The sequence below is a fragment of the Diabrotica virgifera genome, chromosome 6 (genome assembly GCF_917563875.1).
Source record: "Diabrotica virgifera virgifera chromosome 6, PGI_DIABVI_V3a".
NCBI classification, from domain to species: domain Eukaryota; kingdom Metazoa; phylum Arthropoda; class Insecta; order Coleoptera; family Chrysomelidae; genus Diabrotica; species Diabrotica virgifera.
This window is the reverse complement of record NC_065448.1, coordinates 86,323,728-86,343,853: the sequence shown is the minus strand read 5'-3', so window position 1 is coordinate 86,343,853 and position 20,126 is coordinate 86,323,728. Positions and strand designations below refer to the sequence as shown.

The 20,126-nt window shown below is 33.1% G+C and overlaps 1 protein-coding gene across 3 annotated transcripts in view; it reads right to left on the bottom strand.

Moving 5' to 3' along the window:
• Positions 1–15,230, bottom strand: part of LOC114339165 (CLIP domain-containing serine protease HP8-like) — a 35,767-nt gene extending 20,537 nt beyond the window's left edge. Inside the window, exons 1-2 of one of the 3 annotated variants that reach the window (XM_050652581.1) lie at positions 14,906–15,230; positions 7,238–7,645 (exon numbers count right to left, since the gene is read on the bottom strand). In XM_050652581.1, the coding sequence (XP_050508538.1) occupies positions 7,238–7,645; positions 14,906–14,984 (487 nt within the window). In that variant the 5' untranslated portion in view covers positions 14,985–15,230. Of the gene's footprint in view, positions 1–7,237; positions 7,646–7,836; positions 8,192–14,905 lie in introns of those variants that run through there. The other 2 variants (XM_050652582.1, XM_050652584.1) reach the window with 2 other exon arrangements.
• Between the last annotated feature and the right edge of the window lie 4,896 nt (positions 15,231–20,126).

Below are 20,126 nucleotides of genomic sequence, written 5' to 3'. Positions count from 1 at the left end.
CTTGCTTAAATTTAATGCTAGAACCTTTTTATAGGTTTTAACACTTTAAAAAAGTTATAATAGGTTTCCCCAAAAAGTGCTTTATTTTTTGGACATTTCACGTTGAAATAGCCTATTTGAAATTTGGCGAATATAAACCTATTTTTCATTGGCTATAACTCTGGTTCTACGACGTACAGAGACCTCAAGCGTACACCATTTTTTTTTTATTTTTCACAGGCTATATTTTTCCTAGGAACGTTGTTTTCGACAAAATACTTACTTTTTGAATTATTTGCGAAAAACCGTCTAAGAACGTGGTTATTTTGTTGAAGCAAATAACTCGAAAAGTGTTGATTTAGCGAAAAAACTCTAAAGAACAAAAGTTACTTAAGATTAGTCAGTTTATCTATTTCCGGACTTATTTTTGACATATATTTTTTCACCCCCAAGAGGGGGTGAAAGTCACCCCCAGGGCAAAAGCAGACATTTGCACAATATCACTTTTTTTCTTTGACATGTTAGCTATGCGTATGCTAAATTTCATCTCAATACAAGCGGTTCTAAAATTTACCGCAAAAACCGTGAAAGAATGTACTATATCGGGATATCTCGCAACAAGGAAAAAAATATATGTATATAGGGTGTTTCACTAATAATTGTCCATATAGGAACTGGAGAAACCTTAGCAAAAAATAGGAAGATTTAACGTAAAGCACTTAAATAAAATGTGAATTAGCCTTCTTCGGTCCATCTTTGGACATAGGCCTCCCCAATCCTTTTCCATTCTTCTCTGTCTGTCGCTACAGATATCCACCTAGACTCCATTTGCTTCTTGATATCATCTGCCCATCTCATTTGTGGTCTTCCTCTGCGTCGTTTATATTCCCACGGTCTTCAATTTATGAGAATTTTGTTCCATCGGTCTTCTTTTTGTGTTATAGTGTGTCCGGCAAATCTCCATTTCAACTTTGCAACTTCGTGTCTAACATCTCTAACTTTGGCTTTCTCTCTTATCCACTCGTTTCCCTTCCTTACTGAGTTACAGGGTGTTTTATCTAAAAATTTAAAAATTATTTTTGCTCAGCATTTTAAAACTATTCGACGTACCTTTTTCATACTTGACAGGAAGTATACTTTCTCCAATACTTTCTATGAAAATAATGTACTCTTCATTCGTAACAATAAAGTCATTAGTTTTCGAGATCTTTGAAGTTAAAAATGAAACGACACGGTTATTTTGATTAATGTATTGTGTCGCTTCATTTTTAATTTCAAATATCTCGAAAACTAATCATTTTATAGTTACGAATGAAGGGTATATTATTTACATAAAAAGTATTGACAAATCAAAAAATTGCACTAAAACAGCAATTTCGTCAGTGGCGTAGAATTTGGGAAGGGTCAACCAGTAACAATCCCCTGTCGTACGCCTATGGTAGTAGCTAGAAACGTTTATTTATTTCAATTTAGTAGGTCGTACAGTACCTACACTTTCTGCCAAGTATGATAAGAATACGCCAAATAGTTTTAAAGTACTGGGTACAAATAATTTTTAAATTTTAATCATAATATGAATCATATCATGAATTCATCAAAATAACTGTGCCGTTTCATATTTAACTTCAAATATCTCGAAAACTAATGACTTTATCGTTACCAATGAAGAGTATATTATTTACGTAGAAAGTATTGGAGAATCTAAAAATGGAACTAAAATAGTAATTCCTCCAGAGGCGTAGAATCTGAGAAGGGTCAACCATTCACGATCCCCTGTCGTACGCCTCTGGTAGTAGCTAGAAACGTGTGTTTATCATAGTTTAGTAGGGTGTATAGTAATCGCACTTTTTGCCAAGTATGAAAAGGATACGTTGAATAGTTTTAAAATGCTGAGCAAAAGTAATTTTTAAATTTTTAGATAAAACACCCTGCAACTCAGTAAGGAAACACATTGTATTTAAGTGTTTTAGGTTAAATCTTCGTATTTTGTGCTAAGGTTTCTCCAGTTACTATATGAACAATTATTAATTAAACACTCTGTATAGGGGGAAACGCAACCTTAAATAAGTATTACTGACTATTTGGTCGTCATCAGTACGGTGCAGCCAAGTTAGAATAAAAGTATGTTAACTTGGGAAGGGATCACTAAATAATAATAATTACAGTAAGTGCCATGCTAGTAGACACACGGGTATCTAATTTCTAGGCTTGGGCTAATCCAGCCCGTTCTCACCTAAGTATAACTTTCATGTTTGTCATGTCATGTGACTCTCATGAAACTATTAAAAATAATAGGCTATTGATTATGTACTATAGAAAGGAACTACAACGTTAACGGGGTTTTATTACTTCATATGGTCAATGAATCTCTATATATGAAAAAACCGCGAAGTGCTACCATTTAAAGGGATGCGTTTTTGAGAAATGGGTGAATTAGTCCCTGGGCACAGGTTACATTAGGGTGAGTTCTATGCACTTTTGGTACAAACACGTCTACATAAAAATTGTACCTGGTTAAATTTCCTATCTAAATATAACTTTTTAAAGTCAAAGATACTTTTTTTTTACAAAAATATATTCAAAAGAAAAAGCCCAAAGAAACCCAAAAGAAAGAAATTTTGTTTTTTGTCCCATAACTTTTGTCCACGGGGATATAGGTATAGACATTGCTTCACAGAAAAAAAACTTACATGTTTTCTCTTTAAAATGATGCTTAGTAGAGGTCGTTAGGATTTACAGTTTTCGCAATATGATTTTTCAAAGTTCGCCACTCACAGCAATTTTGGGCAATTTTCCTTGTTATTTCGCAAATATTTTTCTGTAACTTTTTTCTACGCAACTTTAGGCATATGCAATGGTACATGTAAGAGGAATAGAAATCAATTACCTTTAAAATGTTCTACTGTATAATGTTGTACGACTTCTTTTAAAGAGGTTATCTTTTTCAAGATTTTATACTTTTAACAAGTTTTTATATTTTTTACGATTATTTTTTAAATTTCCCATTATAACTTTTTTTCTTCTACATTTGGGTATATATTATATAATAAAAAAGAAAGCTTATTCTGTTTACTTTAAAATGGTGTATTATAGAAAATTCTAGGATTATTTTTGAATATGATATGCTTTTTCAAAATGTAATAAGTACTTGCAACGATTTTTGATTTTAGGATTATTTTTTAAATTTCTCCTTATAACTTTTTTATGTGATTGTGTGTTATGATTAAATCTTATTTTTTATAGGTAATACTTTGGATCCACTTGACTCGGCCGGGCAAACTTCAAAATATGGATTAATTCCAATATTTACTGTCAAAGCTCCTGCACCACAAGCTTTGTTTGAAAAAATAGCATGTAAATGTACCAAAGGATGTACAAAAAACTGCGGTTGTAGGAAGATAGGAATTAGTTTTTCAATATTCTGCAAAGGGTGCATGTGCATGGGTACTAATTGTGGGACTCTAAGATAACTGAGGTGTCAGAGGAAGATATTGAAGCTAATAAGAGATGGACTTTGATTTTGAAATTTTTTAAATGTCAACGTTTAAATAATTTTAACTAAAGTGATGTTTTCTAAGACTAATGTTTATGTAATTTTTGTAAAAGAAATAATTTTAAATAATACAGGTAAAAAAATATCAAAGAATCACTCGGTTTCCATTATTTAAATATAGATGATACACCATTTTAAAGAACAGAAAGTAAGCCCTCTTTATTCAGCAATATATAGTATATTCATGTACAAAAAAAAAGTTATAATGAGAAATTTCAAAAATAATCGTAAAAAATGTAAAAAATAATATTTTTTTATATTAGGTATTATATATTATATAATATAATATTATATAATATACAATATATCATATAATAATATATAATATTATATTATATATACTATAGATAATATAATATTATATAATGGTAGGGGAGCAAAGTATGCTAAATGTGCAGTCACCCGAGCGCTTTGGGGACCTATTGGGTTGTGAAGAGTAGGTCCTAAAACCAAAAAAAGTTAAGTAAAGTTTTCCATTTTAGTGGGCGCTTGCCATTTTTTAATTTAATTTTCCATTTCCAACAATCGTTTTTTCCGATTATAACGCCATCTGTCCATAATTCAAAAAAATGTTTCGAATAAAAGTTACTTATTTTTACGTAAGGAATCCAAATCTGCAAAAAAAAATGAGGGCTCCTATTTAAGATTTTAAAGTAACCCCCCACCCCACATCCATGGGGGGTCGTGTTTGGTACCATTCGATAGATTTTTCAAAAATATTGAATAAGTGTATTTTACAGTTTTTCGATCTGATGTTCATTTCGCGAAATATCGCGGGATTCGTATTTAAAATATTAAATTTACCCCCCACCCCTCTCCGCGGGAAGACGTGTTTGGTATCATTCGATAGATTTTTAAAAAATATTGGGCACATATTTTTTAGTTTTTCGATCTGTCATTCATTTCGCTAAATACTCGCTTTTTTCTTGTGAAATTTTGGGACTCACCCATTTCCTTACGCCAGGCTCAAATCGTCAGATTTTTGAAATATACACTCTTTTGCATGTACTTAACTTACCTTATCTTAATCTGACAATTTCGAGTTTTTTTAGGGATAGATTTTTTTTTCGGGCCCCCCTTAACGAACTCCCCTGTGTTAAGAGCCAATATATGTTAGAGGTACATCTGCAGGGTACCAGGTTTCTCCCATATGCTAATCTGACGCGCTCGAGTAACTGCAAAAATCCCCGCTTGGGCTCCCCTACCATAATATACAATATATCATATAATAATATAATTTTATTTTTATATTATATTATAAAAAATCGTTAAAAGTATAAAACTTTGAAAAACCATAATCTCTTTAAAAAAAGTCGTACAACGTTAGACAGTAGACCATTTTAAAGCTAATTGATTTTTATTTCTATTACGTGTACCATTTCATATACCTAAAGTTACAGAAAGTGGAAAAAAGTTACAGAACAATATTTGCGAAATTACAAGGAAAATTGCCCAAAATTGCTGTGAGTGGCGAACTTTGAAAAATCATATTTCGAAAACTATAAATCCTAATTACCTCTACTACACAACATTTTAAAGAAGAAATATGTAGATTTTTTTTCTGTAAAGCAATGTCTATACCTATATCCTCGTGGACAAAAGTTATGGGACAAAAAACAAAATTTCTTTCTTTTGGGTTTCTTTGTGCTTTTTCTTTTGAATATATTTTTGTAAAAAAAAGTATCATTGACTTTAAAAAGCGATATTTAGATAGGAAATTTAACCAGGAACAATTTTTATGTAGGTTTGTTTATACCAAAAGTGCATAGAACTCACCCTAATGTAACCTGTGCCCAGGGACTAATTCACCCATTTCTCAAAAACGCACCCCTTTAAATGGTAGCACTCCGCGGTTTTTTCATATATAGATGTCCATTGACCATATGAAATAATAAAACCCCGTTAACGTTGTAGTTCCTTTTAGCTATCTTATTTTGAATATAATCAATAGCCTATAATAACTTGCTTTAAATTCAAACACCAAAAATATTATAGTATGATACAATTGACCCAAAAGATGGCATAACCCAGACATCCAAAGTGAAAGTTATCCTCCAACACCAAATTGTTCTATATGGTCCACATAATGTTCAGAAAAAAGTCACACCATTTTGAGCGTCGGGTTTGGGGGGAAGTGGGGGAAGAAATCGATAAATTCGTAGTTTTTTTTTAGGTTTTTCGTCAATATTTCTAAAACTATGCGTTTTAGCATGAACAATCTTCTATACAAAAATGTTCTACATTAAATTTTAAATAAAAAGGCTTTATGCATAATCCTTTTAAAATAAATGGTTCCAAAGTTACGGTAGTATAATTGGTCCAAAAAAGGCTTAACCCAGACATCCAAAGTAAAAGTTTTCCTTTTACACCAAATTGTTCTATATGGTCCACATATTGTTCAGTAAAAAGTTACACCATTTTGAGCGTCCGGTTTGGGGGGGAGATGGGGGAGAAATCGGCAAATTAGTAGCTTTTCTACGTTTTTCGTCAATATTTCAAAAACTATGCTTTAACGTAAATAATGTTCTATACAAAAATATTCTACATAAAATTTAAAACAAAAAAGATTCTACACATAATTGTTATAAAATCAACGGTTCCAGAGTTACGGAGGGTGAAAAGTGGAGGTTTTCGATACCTTTTATATTTTTTGGGCAATTGATCATGATTTTGGGTAGTAAGGTTGACGTTTCTTCAAGAACTTATAACTAACATACAATCTGTCACTGAAATAGCAAATCCTGTTAAAGAAAATTTATTTCATTAGTAATAATATTATAAATTGCTCAAAAAATATAAAAAGTATCGAAAATCTCCACTTTTCACCCTCCGTCCGTACCTCTGGAACCGTTAATTTTATAACAATTATGTATGGATCTTTTTTGTTTTAAATTTTGTGTATAACATTTTTGGATAGAATTTTGTGTACGCTAATGCATAGTTTTAGAAATATTGACGAAAAACGTAAAAAAACTACTAATTTACCGACTTCTCCCCCATCTACCCCCCAAACCGGACGCTAAAAATGGTGTAACTTTTTACTGAACAATATGTCGACCATATAGAACAATTTGGTGTTGGAGGAAAACTTTTACTTTGGATGTTTGTGTTAGGCCTTTTTTCGGACCAATTATAATATACTACCTCCTTAACTTTGGAACCGTTTATTTTAGAAGGATTATGCATCGAGGATTTTTTATTTCAAATTTAATGTAGAACATTTTTGTCTAGAAGGTTGTTTATGATAAACCGCATAGTTTTAGAAATATTGACGAAAAACCTAAAAAACTATGAATTTACCGATTTCTCCCCCCTCTCCCCCTCCCCACCAAACCCGACGCTCAAAATGGTGTGACTTTTTTCTAAACATTATGTGGACCATACAGAACAATTTGGTGTTGGAAGATAACTTTCACTTTGGATGTCTGGGTTTGGGTCTAGTTATACCATACTATTACTATACTTTATAACTTTTACAACTTTTAACAGAATGACAACTATAAACTTCAAATAAACTGTTCTATAAACTGTCAACTTTCGATGTTTATATTCGGTTTCTATACATTTTCTGACGTTCTAGACGTCACTAGACATAAAAGTAAACAGTGCAACAAGTAAAGGCTTCAGGACTGTATTAGCTCAATGTACCTATGTGTGTCTAGTAGCGTAGCGGTTACTATATACCTGAATTATAATTTGGCTTACCTGAACTATTATAAAATATTAATGCCATCCATGGATATTCATTTAATCCAGCAGTCTGTCCATTAGTAATTCTCGAACCTGTGCTCACAACTCCACAAATATTCTGTGGTAGCAAACGGTAGTTGTAGTGTTTTGTTAGAGAATCTGAAAATCTATCAGATAAGTGTGTGGAGTAAGGAGATACCATTTTATATTCCGTTGTGGTTTCTGGGGGAAGAGTGGTAGGCCTACTACAACACACATAGGGTGTATTTCCTTTAAACCCACATTGATTTTCTCTGATGGCAGTTATCACATTTCTGGGTCGAGGTATTGGATTATTATTCAGAAGATCGTTAAAATATGGACATTGCCTGATAGGTATGCACAAGTCTCCTTTTGAAGCGGTGCAAGTGATTGTTGGAAAATCTGAAAATAAAATATTAATTTATGAAAACAGTAAAATTCACTGATTTATTGGTTAAAATAATATTCGTTGGAAGAGTTGACATGGAGGGGATATGACAATATGTCGACAGTGCTTTTCATAGCGGCATAATTTGTAAGCCGTCCCCCAAGGGCGATAAATTGGGTTCTTTTTCTTCACTATATTTTCTTACCGTAGTAATGAAATCCATTTCTTCTTGTCAACCAGATCTTTTGGAAACACAAATAATATACATTTACCTCTTTCACCATAGTGTTTACAATCCGGGGCAAAGCACATTACCATTTTTATTATAAAAGATACAAGGGTTCACATAAGTTCCTATCCTATTCCTTTGCTTGGGGAATATCACTAAAAAGCTATATTTCATAGAAATGTAAGACGGAATTACGGTATTATCTCAAGAAACACTATACTTAAGCAGAAAAAGCAGCAGAGGGGGCAAAATTTCAACTTTATTTGAATTATAAATGCTTCAGATTGGACAAATCCTGGCTTTTCAACATTTGTTTACAAAGTGATAATAACAATATGACAGTCGTGACGTTACACTTCAGTTGTCAGCCTTAAAATCCCTTTGCATTTTTCTATATTTAAACTGTATTTATGTATTATATCAGACATTTTCTATCATATAGTATATAGATAGAGTATTTATAGCGAATTTGTAATAAAGTATTGATACATTAGCACAAAATTAATAGTAAAATTGTATAATGTCTTGTTTTTGTAAATCACATAATATAAAGCATACGTACAATATAAGATCGTCCCCCGCACCGCCACGCCAGAGTGTACCACGTGACCTATAATCATAGTTAACGCACCCAGAGGATAGTATTACACACAAAATTATTAAAAACGGTAAGAAAATTACAAGAGATGTCTTAACTTAATTGAGAAAACATTAAACAAAAGGAACATACCAAAATATGCAACAAAATAATAATTATATTATATTTAAAAAATATATAGCACCTGTTCTCACCTACAACATACAACTCTCAAAAGTTTGCGTTTAGTAATACACATTGTGAAAATACAGCAATCTATAAAGAGATACAGACCATTCAGTTTTTAATTAGATATAGGAGACTGAAGGAAACGCTAAAATTGACAACATTGCTTTATACTATAATTATTGTATTGTGTTTTCACCCAATTTTCACAAATTGTGAAAACTTTGAATTATCCTCGTCCGTCTGTCCGACTGTCTGTGATCACAACTGCTCCGTCAATATACCAGCTAGAATGACAAATGAGGTGTCAAATGAAAGCTTATAATCCAAGAATGGTACTAAAGGCGACATGTTTGACCTAGGCTGTCTGTCCGTCGGTCCGTCTGACCGAGAATATAACTCCTCAGTCATTATACCAGGTAAAATGACAAATGAGGTGTCAAATGAAAGCGTATAATCCAAGGATGGTACTAAAAGTGAGAAATTTGATATAGGCTGTCTGTCCGCCGGTACGTCCCACCGCGAATATAACTTCTTCGTCATTATACCAGATAGAATGACAAATGAGCTGTGAAATGAAAGCTTATAATTAAAGGATGGTACTAAAGGTGAGATATTTGATCTAGGCTGTCTGTCCATCTGTCCTATCCGTCCGAGCGCAAATATAACTCCTCCGTCTTATATTAGGTAGAATGACAAATGAGGTGTCAAATAAAAGCTTATAATCCAAAGATAGTACTAAAGGTGAGATATTTGATCTAGGCTGTCTGTCCGTCAGTCCGTCCGACCGAGAATATAACTTCTCCGTCATTATACCAGATATAATGACAAATGAGCTGTCAAATGAAAGCTTATAATCCAAAGATGGTACTAAAGGTGAGAAATTTGATCTAGGCTGTCTGTTCGTCGGTCCGTCCGACCGCGAATATAACTTATCCGTTATTATTCCAGATAGAATGACAAATGAGCTGTCAAATGAAAGCTTATAATCCAAGGATGGTACTAAAGGTGAGATATTATTTTATCTAGGCTGTCTGTCCGTCCGACCGCGAATATAACTCATCCGTCATTATACCAGGTAGAATGACAAATGAGGTGTCACATGAAAGCTTTTAATCCAAGGATGGTACTAAAGGTGAGAAATTTGATCTCAGCTGTCTGTCCATCTATCCGTCCGACCGCAAATATAACTCCTCCGTCATTATATTAGGTTGGATGACAAATTAGGTGTCAAATGAAAGCTTATAATCCAAGGATGGTACTAAAGGCGAGAAATTTGATCTAGGCTGTCTGTCCATCTATCCCTCCGACCGCAAATATAACTCCTCCGTCATTATATTAGGTAGAATGACAAATGAGGTGTTAAATGAAAGCTTATAATCCAAGTATGGTAATAAAGGTGAGAAAAAGAAGCCGAGGACGACCACAGACTAGATGGATCGATGACGTAAAAAACAGTGGCGCAAAACTGCAGCTAAAAGTGGCCCAGTGTAGTTAACACTGGAAGAAACTGAGAGAGGTCTATGTCCATCAGTGGGTACGATTGTCTGATTTATGATGATAATTATAAAAAGATACCGCTGGATAGTATAAAAATAATTGTCTATCAAAACACTAAGATGGAAAATCAGAATAGATGGACAACTTACGGAACGTATAGATACAGAAAATGGAACAAGACAGGGGATGATTCACTAACCCCACGTTGTTCAATCCAATCATAGATGAAGCCATAAAGACCGTCAGTAAAAGAAGAGGATACCAAATGGGGAACAATGAAACTAAACTTTTTTTTGTTAAGCGGACGATCATTTATTTATAGCCCAAAATTAAGATATCCTGTAAAGACTAATTCACATATTTAGCTAATACTAATACAAAGTACAAGGTCAAAAGAATTTAACATAAAAACTTCAACTTAGAAAACTGGAACAACAGTAATCAGTAATCAAAAATAAAAATGTAAACTGGGAGTCGATACCACCATAGATTCCACTAAGGGACAAAGAGCAAAAAGATTAGAAGGCACATTCTTGAATATTGTGACTATAAAAATCTCTATTTCAAAAATTTCTTTCAATACAAAAAAAAAATCTGTTCATGAAGCAGTGGCGGCTCGTCAGAGGAGGCAAGGGAGGCTTAGCCTCCCCATAAATTTTTTACACACTCTACACTGTTTTGTTTATCATGAATCGCGAAAACAATAAGCACTCTCACTATTATACAACGTGTAAATTCCATATTATCACTAATTATCCATACGTACGGAGCATTAGCATTAGAACGTATGATCGCGTCTCAGTTTTATTAAATATTATTGTAGGCAGGACCCTGGGTTATCCCGAGATGCATGAACGGAGCCGAGAAGCCCAGAAGTCTCCGTTGCTAATGCTCCGTGCAGCGCAGCAGGCGTTTAAGGAGACCCGGTCTCCTAACAGTGGCATCTACGGCGCCATCACACGCTGCCCGGAGATATACCAAGGGAGGCAGAGTAGCTTCTCGGCTCCGTTGCGTGGTTGCGTGCGTCTCGGGACAACGAATTTTAGGGTCCTGACTAAAAATAATGAAAAATCTAAAAGTGCGAATTTTGTTATGAAATTTGGTATGTGGGGTTATAATAATATTTGGAACAACTTGCTCAAATAACTTTTTCCGATATCTCTAACTCAAAGCAAAATATCGGTAATTTATCGTGTTTTTGAATTCGCAGTAGGCCGCGTTTAGAATTAAAAAAATTCAGTTGAGTATCTTAAAAAATGTGAAGCTTCATTATGTATGGACTGCAAAACTTCAAATCTGTATTTATTTTGATATGCATAGGTATCTATTTACAAATAGATGGAATTGTTAACAAATAAACGACACAAACTTTGGTATTAAACTTTTACAATTAGACTAACTATTTTTAAAATGATATGATATCATGAAATTATGAATTAGGATGATATTATGAAATGTAAATAAAAAATGGTCAAAAAATGGAGCCTTAAATTACATTTTTTGGCACATTTTTTTGCTAGTGCAAATTTGTCTAGATATTTTACAGTTAGGTATAGCCTCCCCTATTGTAAAAATCACGAGCCGCCACTGTCATGAAGTAATACTCTTTACGTCAATCTGATGTTTCCTCAACCCCAGTTCAAACATTCTATTATACAATACACCCCCTGGAGTGAAAGGTTCGGACCTACACAATGAAAGGATTAACGTGATTAAGATTGTAAATTTTTAAATAAAACAATTTTAACAAAATAATGTATAGCGATATATTTTGAGATCATTTTAGTATTTGCATATAAGTGTGTATTTATCATACTGTAAAAATCCATAGGCTAAATAAATAAACAAAATAAAAAAATAAATAAGATTGTTTCAATAATATAAGGAAAATACCTTGTATTCTCTATTGATAAGTGATATACCTGTATAGTTTGTGCAATCCATTTTATCACCCTTATTGTGTGGGAATGATAAAACTCTCTTTTCAGGAGGTTGTCAAATGCTCTTTTTTTCCAGATTTGGCAAATCAGCTCTTGAAAGGCATGTACCAAAATGTCTCCTCAATTTTTCAAACATTCTCAATATAGTGTCGGTTCTTGCCTTTGTGATTTTTAACTTTATAGATAGCTCTGTAGGTTCTTTCACTATGGGTTTTGCCGTAGAATACACACATTCCTTTTAGCTGGAATGCATCCAAAATTATGTCTATGATTATAATTAATAAAATTAATTTGAAATCTCTGCCTACATGACTACTGGGTGAATTGAATAGTTTAGCAATTATGTTGCCAGTCCCAAACCCGGATATAGAGAGGAGACGGAAGTAATTACCTTGAAAAAAAAAACAAGATTCAGCTGACTTCGGTTGATAGTATATTGTAAGAGTCCCTATCTACGGTTACAGATGAAGAATACGTCAAACATCCAAAAAACAGATAAATACAATTAGGTTACAATGGTTAGAGGAGCAGATGAACATATTCAAAAATAAGGGTGGAATGAACTCTTCATGGATGACAATAATTAGTCTAGGAGAAGAAAATCGTGAGGATAAATTATCTGGCCATTCAGGTTGGGGGTTGAGGAGAACCGCGGTGATCCACCACTCATAAAAATTAATAGAGCTTACTATTAATAAGCCCAAAGCAAGGGACGGAACAAGGTGCGAAATAAATAGAATAATTCGGCGGTGAAAACGGATAATGAATTTAGGAACATGGAATATACAGAATTGCAACATTAGCAGAAGAACAATAAGGTTTTAGGTCGGGAAGATCATGAACACATGCTATATTTATAATGAGGAAAGTTCAAAATAAATCATTAGAATACAACAAGCCGGATATTTATGTTTCGATTAATAAGCCATTTAACAGGGTAAAATTAAAGGACGTTATCCATTTGTTATACTCAATAGAGGTTCCTCTAGGAAAAAAACGATCGAAAACATCAACCAGAACAACACAATTAAAATAAAAGTAGAAGATGAACTAACTTGCCCAATTGAAGTCCTCTATTGTTCAACCTGATCATGGATGAAATATTAATAAAAAGTAAGAACTAAAAAAGGATACCAAGTGGGAGAAAACCAACTTAAGATAATGTGATATGCAGACGATGCGGATGCAGATTTACAATGTATGCTGCACCAATTTAATATAACCGCCAGAAAATTTAACATGTTAATTTCCAAAAAAAGACAAAATGCGTGGTTATAACAGATGGAATCCAGATGTAAATTAGAGCTGAAGAGTCAGATAATAGAACAAGTGGGAAATAAAGTGAATGTAGTAAATAGAGCCGCAGGTTGCCTGAATGAATCAATGTGTAGAAATAAAAATATCGGAAAATAATGAAAGGCAGAATTTACAAAACAGTCGTCAGACCATAATGACATATGCGGTAGAAGCACGACCTGAGACAGAGAAGACATAAAGATTGCTCGAAACAGAAGAGATGAAAACCTTTCGAAAAATCGATGGTAAGAAACTATGGGATAGAGCTAGAAGTACAAATATACGGCGGAGATGCAAGGTGTATAACATTAATAACTGGGTAAGAAACATAAGAGTAGAATGGAATGACAACATAAGCCACCTAACAACAAATAGAGTAGTAAGGACGGCGAGAGATGGTTCCCCAATAGGAAGACGATCAGTGGGATGACCACGAAAACGATGGAACCACAATTTACTGGAGGCACATTAAAAAGCAGACAGTCATGTTTATACAAAAAGAAGAAGAAGACCAGCAAGAATATACAGGGAGTAAATAACAAACATGGACTGGTAGTAAAAGATATGGAAAATCTAAAATTGAATATATTATGTTCTCACGGCACCAAAAAAAATGGTAAAAAGGTGCAAGCAGAGTAGTTTCAATTCTTATAAAGAAAATAATTATATAACTTTTTAAAATATATAACTGACTGGGAAATAATTGATGAAAATTTTATTAAAAAGAACTCGATAGGATGCAGAAGAAGTTAAAAGTTCAAGAAAAAATATCTTCTTCTTCTTCTTTTATATAGGCAGTACTGTCAGTTTTTCTTTAACGGTGCCTTTCATTCTGCCCCTAAGTTGTCATTCCATCTTTTCCTTGAGCGTCCTATACTTTTCCTGCCTAATGGTGACTTGTCCCTGGCTATTCTTACTATCCTTATTCAGACATCCTGCTTATGTGCTCATTCCACTCTTCTTTTCTGTTCTTTACCGGGTATTTATATTGTCTACCCCACATATGCGTCTGATTTCCTCACTTCTTACCCTATCCTATAGTCCTTTTCCAGCAATAGTTTATAGGTTTTTATCGCTAAAACTCTTACCTCCACTAGTTTCATTTCTTTTTATCTCACAATTTAATATGTTTTCCATCTTTTGCGTTATTTTGCCGGTTAGCGCGCTCATCACTGAATAATTATGAGTTTCACCAAAAGTAAAATTACATATTTATTATAATGAGTTAACTTTGAATCACATTCAAAATACTAAGGAAAAACAAAGTAATTCGCAATGTACCTATAGATTTTAATAGACATCAATAACCTATCAGCGCTTGAAAGCAAACTGGCCTACTCTTTGTTTTCATAGTTTTTATATCTGTGTTTTGTATTTCTAGTGGTTTACTTGTTAATATGTCATAGTGAAATTGTTCTATTTATAAGTAGCAAACTTTCTAGAAAAGTTTGGTCACTTACTTAGTTTATTTATAAATAATTCATAACTATAATATAGATAAATGTTGGTTTAAAAAATTGGTACATATAAGCAAAGTAAAACTTACATAAAAACAATTTTCCTCCTGCTACAGCCACAAAATAAAAACAAAAAATCAAATACAGATACACTCGGAATTCCATCATTTAAAAACTGCACTACACTACCGACCGTAAAACAATTTATATCATCCACAAATGAAACTTTTAAAAACACTAAACATTTTTTAAAACAATCGAATCATACTTTCAGGTACATAAAACGGGATAGGAAAAACCAAATGTAACTTCTTGAAAGTTAGGGGAAATTATCAGTAATCTCTTAAGCCTCCTTAATGACCATTTTTTCAACGGTATTGATATGAATGGGAAATTTGTACTCAGGTAGATAGATTTCAATAGAGAGCAATTAATAATAGAAAACATTAAAGTCTACCTTGAACTGGTGTAACGAGTATTTAATATAATTAGTCAAAATTATATTGTGAGATTCAATAAGTTTAAAAATAGTGTCATTTCATTCTATTTTTTTATATAAATTACTCCAGTCTATCCAGGAAAAAATTATTGATTGCACGTAACAATCTTATACAGATATTTGAAGATTCTAAAGGGTATATAAGGGGTATCTGATGAAAAGTACGTGAAAACGTATACAGCTGATCTTGCTTATTTTTTTCTTATAAAGTAAAAAAAGATAGTTTTTGCCTATAAAACCTTTCTTATACATTTTAGAGAAAAATGTTTAAAATAAAACTTATAGATCGATCAAAATTGTGAAGTAATTAACCGAGTTAATTGCAGTAATTTATAAATGCTAATAATTTTGTTTTTTTTTTGTATAACGACATGTACCTAATATAACTACATACTCAAAATTATAGCAATGAATGAGTTATTAAAGTGTGCTGAATTTCAAACAGCAATTTGAATAAGTTATTCAGTTTTTTGTTTATCACGAGTAACGATTGTTTATTAAACAACTGTACCTACAGTTGAGTCCGCGAGTCTTTACCCGTGCGTCATCATTTAAAGTATACGAAATAAGTCGGAAATCTATTTCACGCAACAACAACTGACAGAAAGTGGCTACTGTTCCGATTACGGGTTTTGCAGAATTGCAGCTACATTTGAAGTAGCTTAATAAATTATTTTATTATTATTGATTAATAACTAAATAAACAATTTATAAAAAAATTCAATAACATATTTTATTTTTGTTATTTTATTCACTTTGACGGAAATCTAAACACAGTCATTTCTTTACTGTGTGAATGACGTTAGCTTTGTATGTTTTAAATATTAATTGCCAAAATATAATTATTTACCTTAAAATTTCAAAGCCCAATATAAAATTAGTTGTGAAAACAACTGTTTGTGTAATATAAAGAAACTTCAAAACGCAAAAATTCGACAAAAACCGCAAAAAATTCAACTGACTGACAGCCACAAAATTAAACGAAGCAGAAACGTCAAACAAATTGTGCTTAAAATATAAAAACATACCGAATCGTCTTTTTTTGTACCTATCTCTTTTCAATGCACTGAGTCTAGATGGTTCATAAAAATAACATGTGTTTTTACTTAATAACAAACGTCAGCTGGTTTGTCATGAGTTTCATGCATGGAAGAGAATGATGCTAGATAAAAAGTATGTGTTTTATCCAGAGATATGTAAAGAAAATAGATCTGGCTAGTCATATGCTACTCAATGCATCGGGGTGTAACGCCGATATCAAGTACGGTGGTTTAGCTATCTTTGTCTGTCGTGCGAGTGTGAGCGTATCTACCAAGAGGTGGGAGTAACGGAACGACAGTGACACAGGCGGCGGCCATCATATGCTAGAGAGAGAAAGTTAAGCGCCGGTAGAGAGAGATGGATAGACCACCGACCAGAATGCTCCGCGTTACGCTATTTTTCCGAGTTGGCCAAATCTATGAGTATAAGATCTTTGGTTTTATCTCGCCAGGTATTAATGACGCACGGGTAAAGACTCGCGGACTCAACTGTACACAACCTACTTGCACAAACCTGCACCTGGACAAAACTTTGACATGGAGAACACATATATGGAAAAAGCGCCAACAGTTAAGTTTAAAATTTCGTAAACATTATTGGATACTGGGCAGAACATCGAAGTTGTCTATACGGAACAAACTGTTGGTATACAATACAATACTCAAACTGGTCTGGACCTATGGGATCCAGCTATGGGGTACAGCAGCAAAGTCCAACATATCCATAATGGAAATATTACAATCCAAAGTGTTACGCTCTGTAACAGACGCCCCATGGTTCGTGTCAAACAAAGACATTTATTGTGATCTAGAAGTACCTACGATCAGTGAAGTGATAGTTCAGTGCAGTGTTCGGTATATAAAACTCCTAGAAAGCCATCCACATGCCCTGGCAATAAACTTGCTTGTTAATAGTCAACAAACTCACAGACTAAAACGTAAAAATCCACTGGACCTTATTTATAATTAAGTTTTATAACTCACCGTAATTGGGTTTATGTTTTAGATATATGTATGTACCTATTGTTTGCAAATGTAAAATGTATGTTTGTATGTAGCATATTATCGGAATGTCATGTTTGTTTCATACTATAAGTTAATTTTTTTACCAAGAGGAGTAAACTAAAAAGACAGATTCACACCCAAGAAAGTTACTAGAAAAGTCACCATATTCATCTTCTTTTTCCGTTGATCATATCAGTTTTCGATGATAATCCATACATATTATATTATACTAACACATCGCTAAAGAGTTCTAAAAACAACTGTTTTTATATAAAAGTATACTAAAAATCTAAAAATTAAAGAAATAATGCAGAAAATACAAAAAATTGTCGATATACTTAATTAACCTATAAAATGACAGAAGTGCCATAGAGTTATATATTAGCATAGAGAGAGTGTCTGTCAGAGCGAAGTGACGACACCATCTTTTTTATTTGGATTAGTGCTGTTTCACTCTTACGCATAGTAAAGCTGCTACAGTTGTCCTCCTCTTCCGTGCCTATATTCACACTGAATGTCATCATAGATTTTCGATATAATGTGTTAGAAAGAGATGCAGCAAACCAGTCCATGAGATCTTGTCGTCAGGAAGCGCGAAAGGTAGGCTCCCTCTATGTTAATATTTACCTCTATGAGAAGTGCCAAAATTTCATAAATGTCATTAGTGTCAAAATTTAATAACAGTGGAGTAAATTTGCCTGCGGTTGCACCAATTAGAAACAAGCATTACTGCGCGGTAAATTTGAATCACTCCTCTTGGTTAAAAAACAAACAATAGAGGTCCAGTCATTGGACGGACCTCTCTAATGTCAATTTTTTTTACTTCAAACCCCAAAGACGCTTATTGTTAGAATTTTTTATAACTAACAGATTGCTGAATAAACTTTTCAAAACAAAACTTGCACAAACCGTCATTTCAGTTATAATACGATATAAGGTCGATCTCCACCGATCTAGATAAAAATTATTGGATATGTAATTTTGTATGTTAACAATTATAAAAGACAGGGGGTGACTGATCTAATTTTGTCGTGACTATAATGAATTAATAATAAAAAAATAGCTTTTTTATAAATAAAAAATTTCGGCCCTGGCAGATATTATTTTAGATTTTTTGGATTATTCTAAACAAAAAATGTATTTCGTAATTTTTCTGTAAGTTTGTTGTTTTCGAGTTATGAACAATTTAAAACTTAAAAAGAATGAAAGATAACCAATTTCAAGGCTCAAAAACAAAAGGAAAAAATATCATTTATGAAATTGCGAAATTCCTAAATTCAAGTTCAAACCTTATTGTATCAGTTCTTGATAAGTCTGTTGGGCTTATTTTACTTTAAAACATTGTTTTTGGTTGTTAATGCCGATCTTCACATAAGGAACCTTCCTCATTAACAATTAAAAAAATATGTTTTAGAATAAAACATGACAAAAATTCTTATAGACCTGGATCCCGCGTACCAAAAAAGTTTCTTAACGGCAAGCTGAAAATTTGTTAATAGCTTAACGGTGTCTAGTCGGACAAACTTTTATGTACGGGAACAGGGGAAGTTTTAATTGTGGAACAGGTTAAAAATTTGGAACGTTAGACTACGAAAACGTCAAATTAATGTATTTTGTCGGACAGAAGCTTTGTCCTTTCATTAAAATCTCATGCAAAAATCAAACTGATTTTTATCACCAACTGGGCATTTTAATAAGTCCGACACGTAGAACATGTCAAATGACAGGAATTATGTTGCTGATAAATAGCAGTCTGATTTTGGCATGAGAGTTTAATGAAAGGGTAACAAATCAATTGCAAGTTCTGTCCGACAAAGACATGGGACATTTTCGTAGTCTGACGTTCCAAATTTTTAACCTGTTCCACAATTAAAACTGCCCCTGTTCCAGTGTTCACGTGCACCTAAGTTTGTCAGACTAGACACCGTTAAGCTATTAACAAATTGTCAGCTTGCTATTAATCAATGTTTTTGGTACGCGGTATCCAGGCCTATGTACTTCTAGCTCTGTCCCATAGATTTTTCGAAGGTTTTTCATCTCCGCTGTTTCGAGTAATCTTTTTGTCGGAGCGGGCATAAACTATACTAAATCTAAAATCAAGATGCAGTAGAAATAAACAAACCAAGACACGTTAAATGCTACTAGGAGCCGGAGCACACTAGTTCGCTCCCGTGGTCAAAAAACCCTTTTAATTATATACCAGTTCGCTCCTATGGTTAAGCGGATTAAATATGTATCTACTAGGTTCTAGGAGAATTAATATCGACAAAATTGGTAGGAAATACTGTGATTTTTGTGGTTTATATAGAAATTATATAAAATATTATTTGTTACATATTTATATACGAGACAGTTGAATTAGATCATTTAGTATAATATTCACTTTATTTTGGTCCCTATTTTGAAAAATGTTAGTGATTGATTTAGAAGTGTTATTAGAAATTTTGATTTCTTGGCCGGAGCGAATTTACCTCTGACCATTTTCTTTATTAGAGGATTAAAATCTGACCGCGGGAGCGAACTAGTATATGCCCCTAGGAGCACTCTCGAATCATAATTTACAATGTATATACATTGTAAATCCCAAATCATGATTTCCAAAGTTTATAAATTGTAAATTATGATTCGGGAGTGAGCATTTAACGGGTTTTAATTTGTTTATTTCTACTGCATCTTGAATATAAATTTAGTATAGTTCACTCCGGCGGTCAGATTTTAATACCCAACAGAAAAGGGTCACAGGTAAATTAGAACGCTCCGGCCATT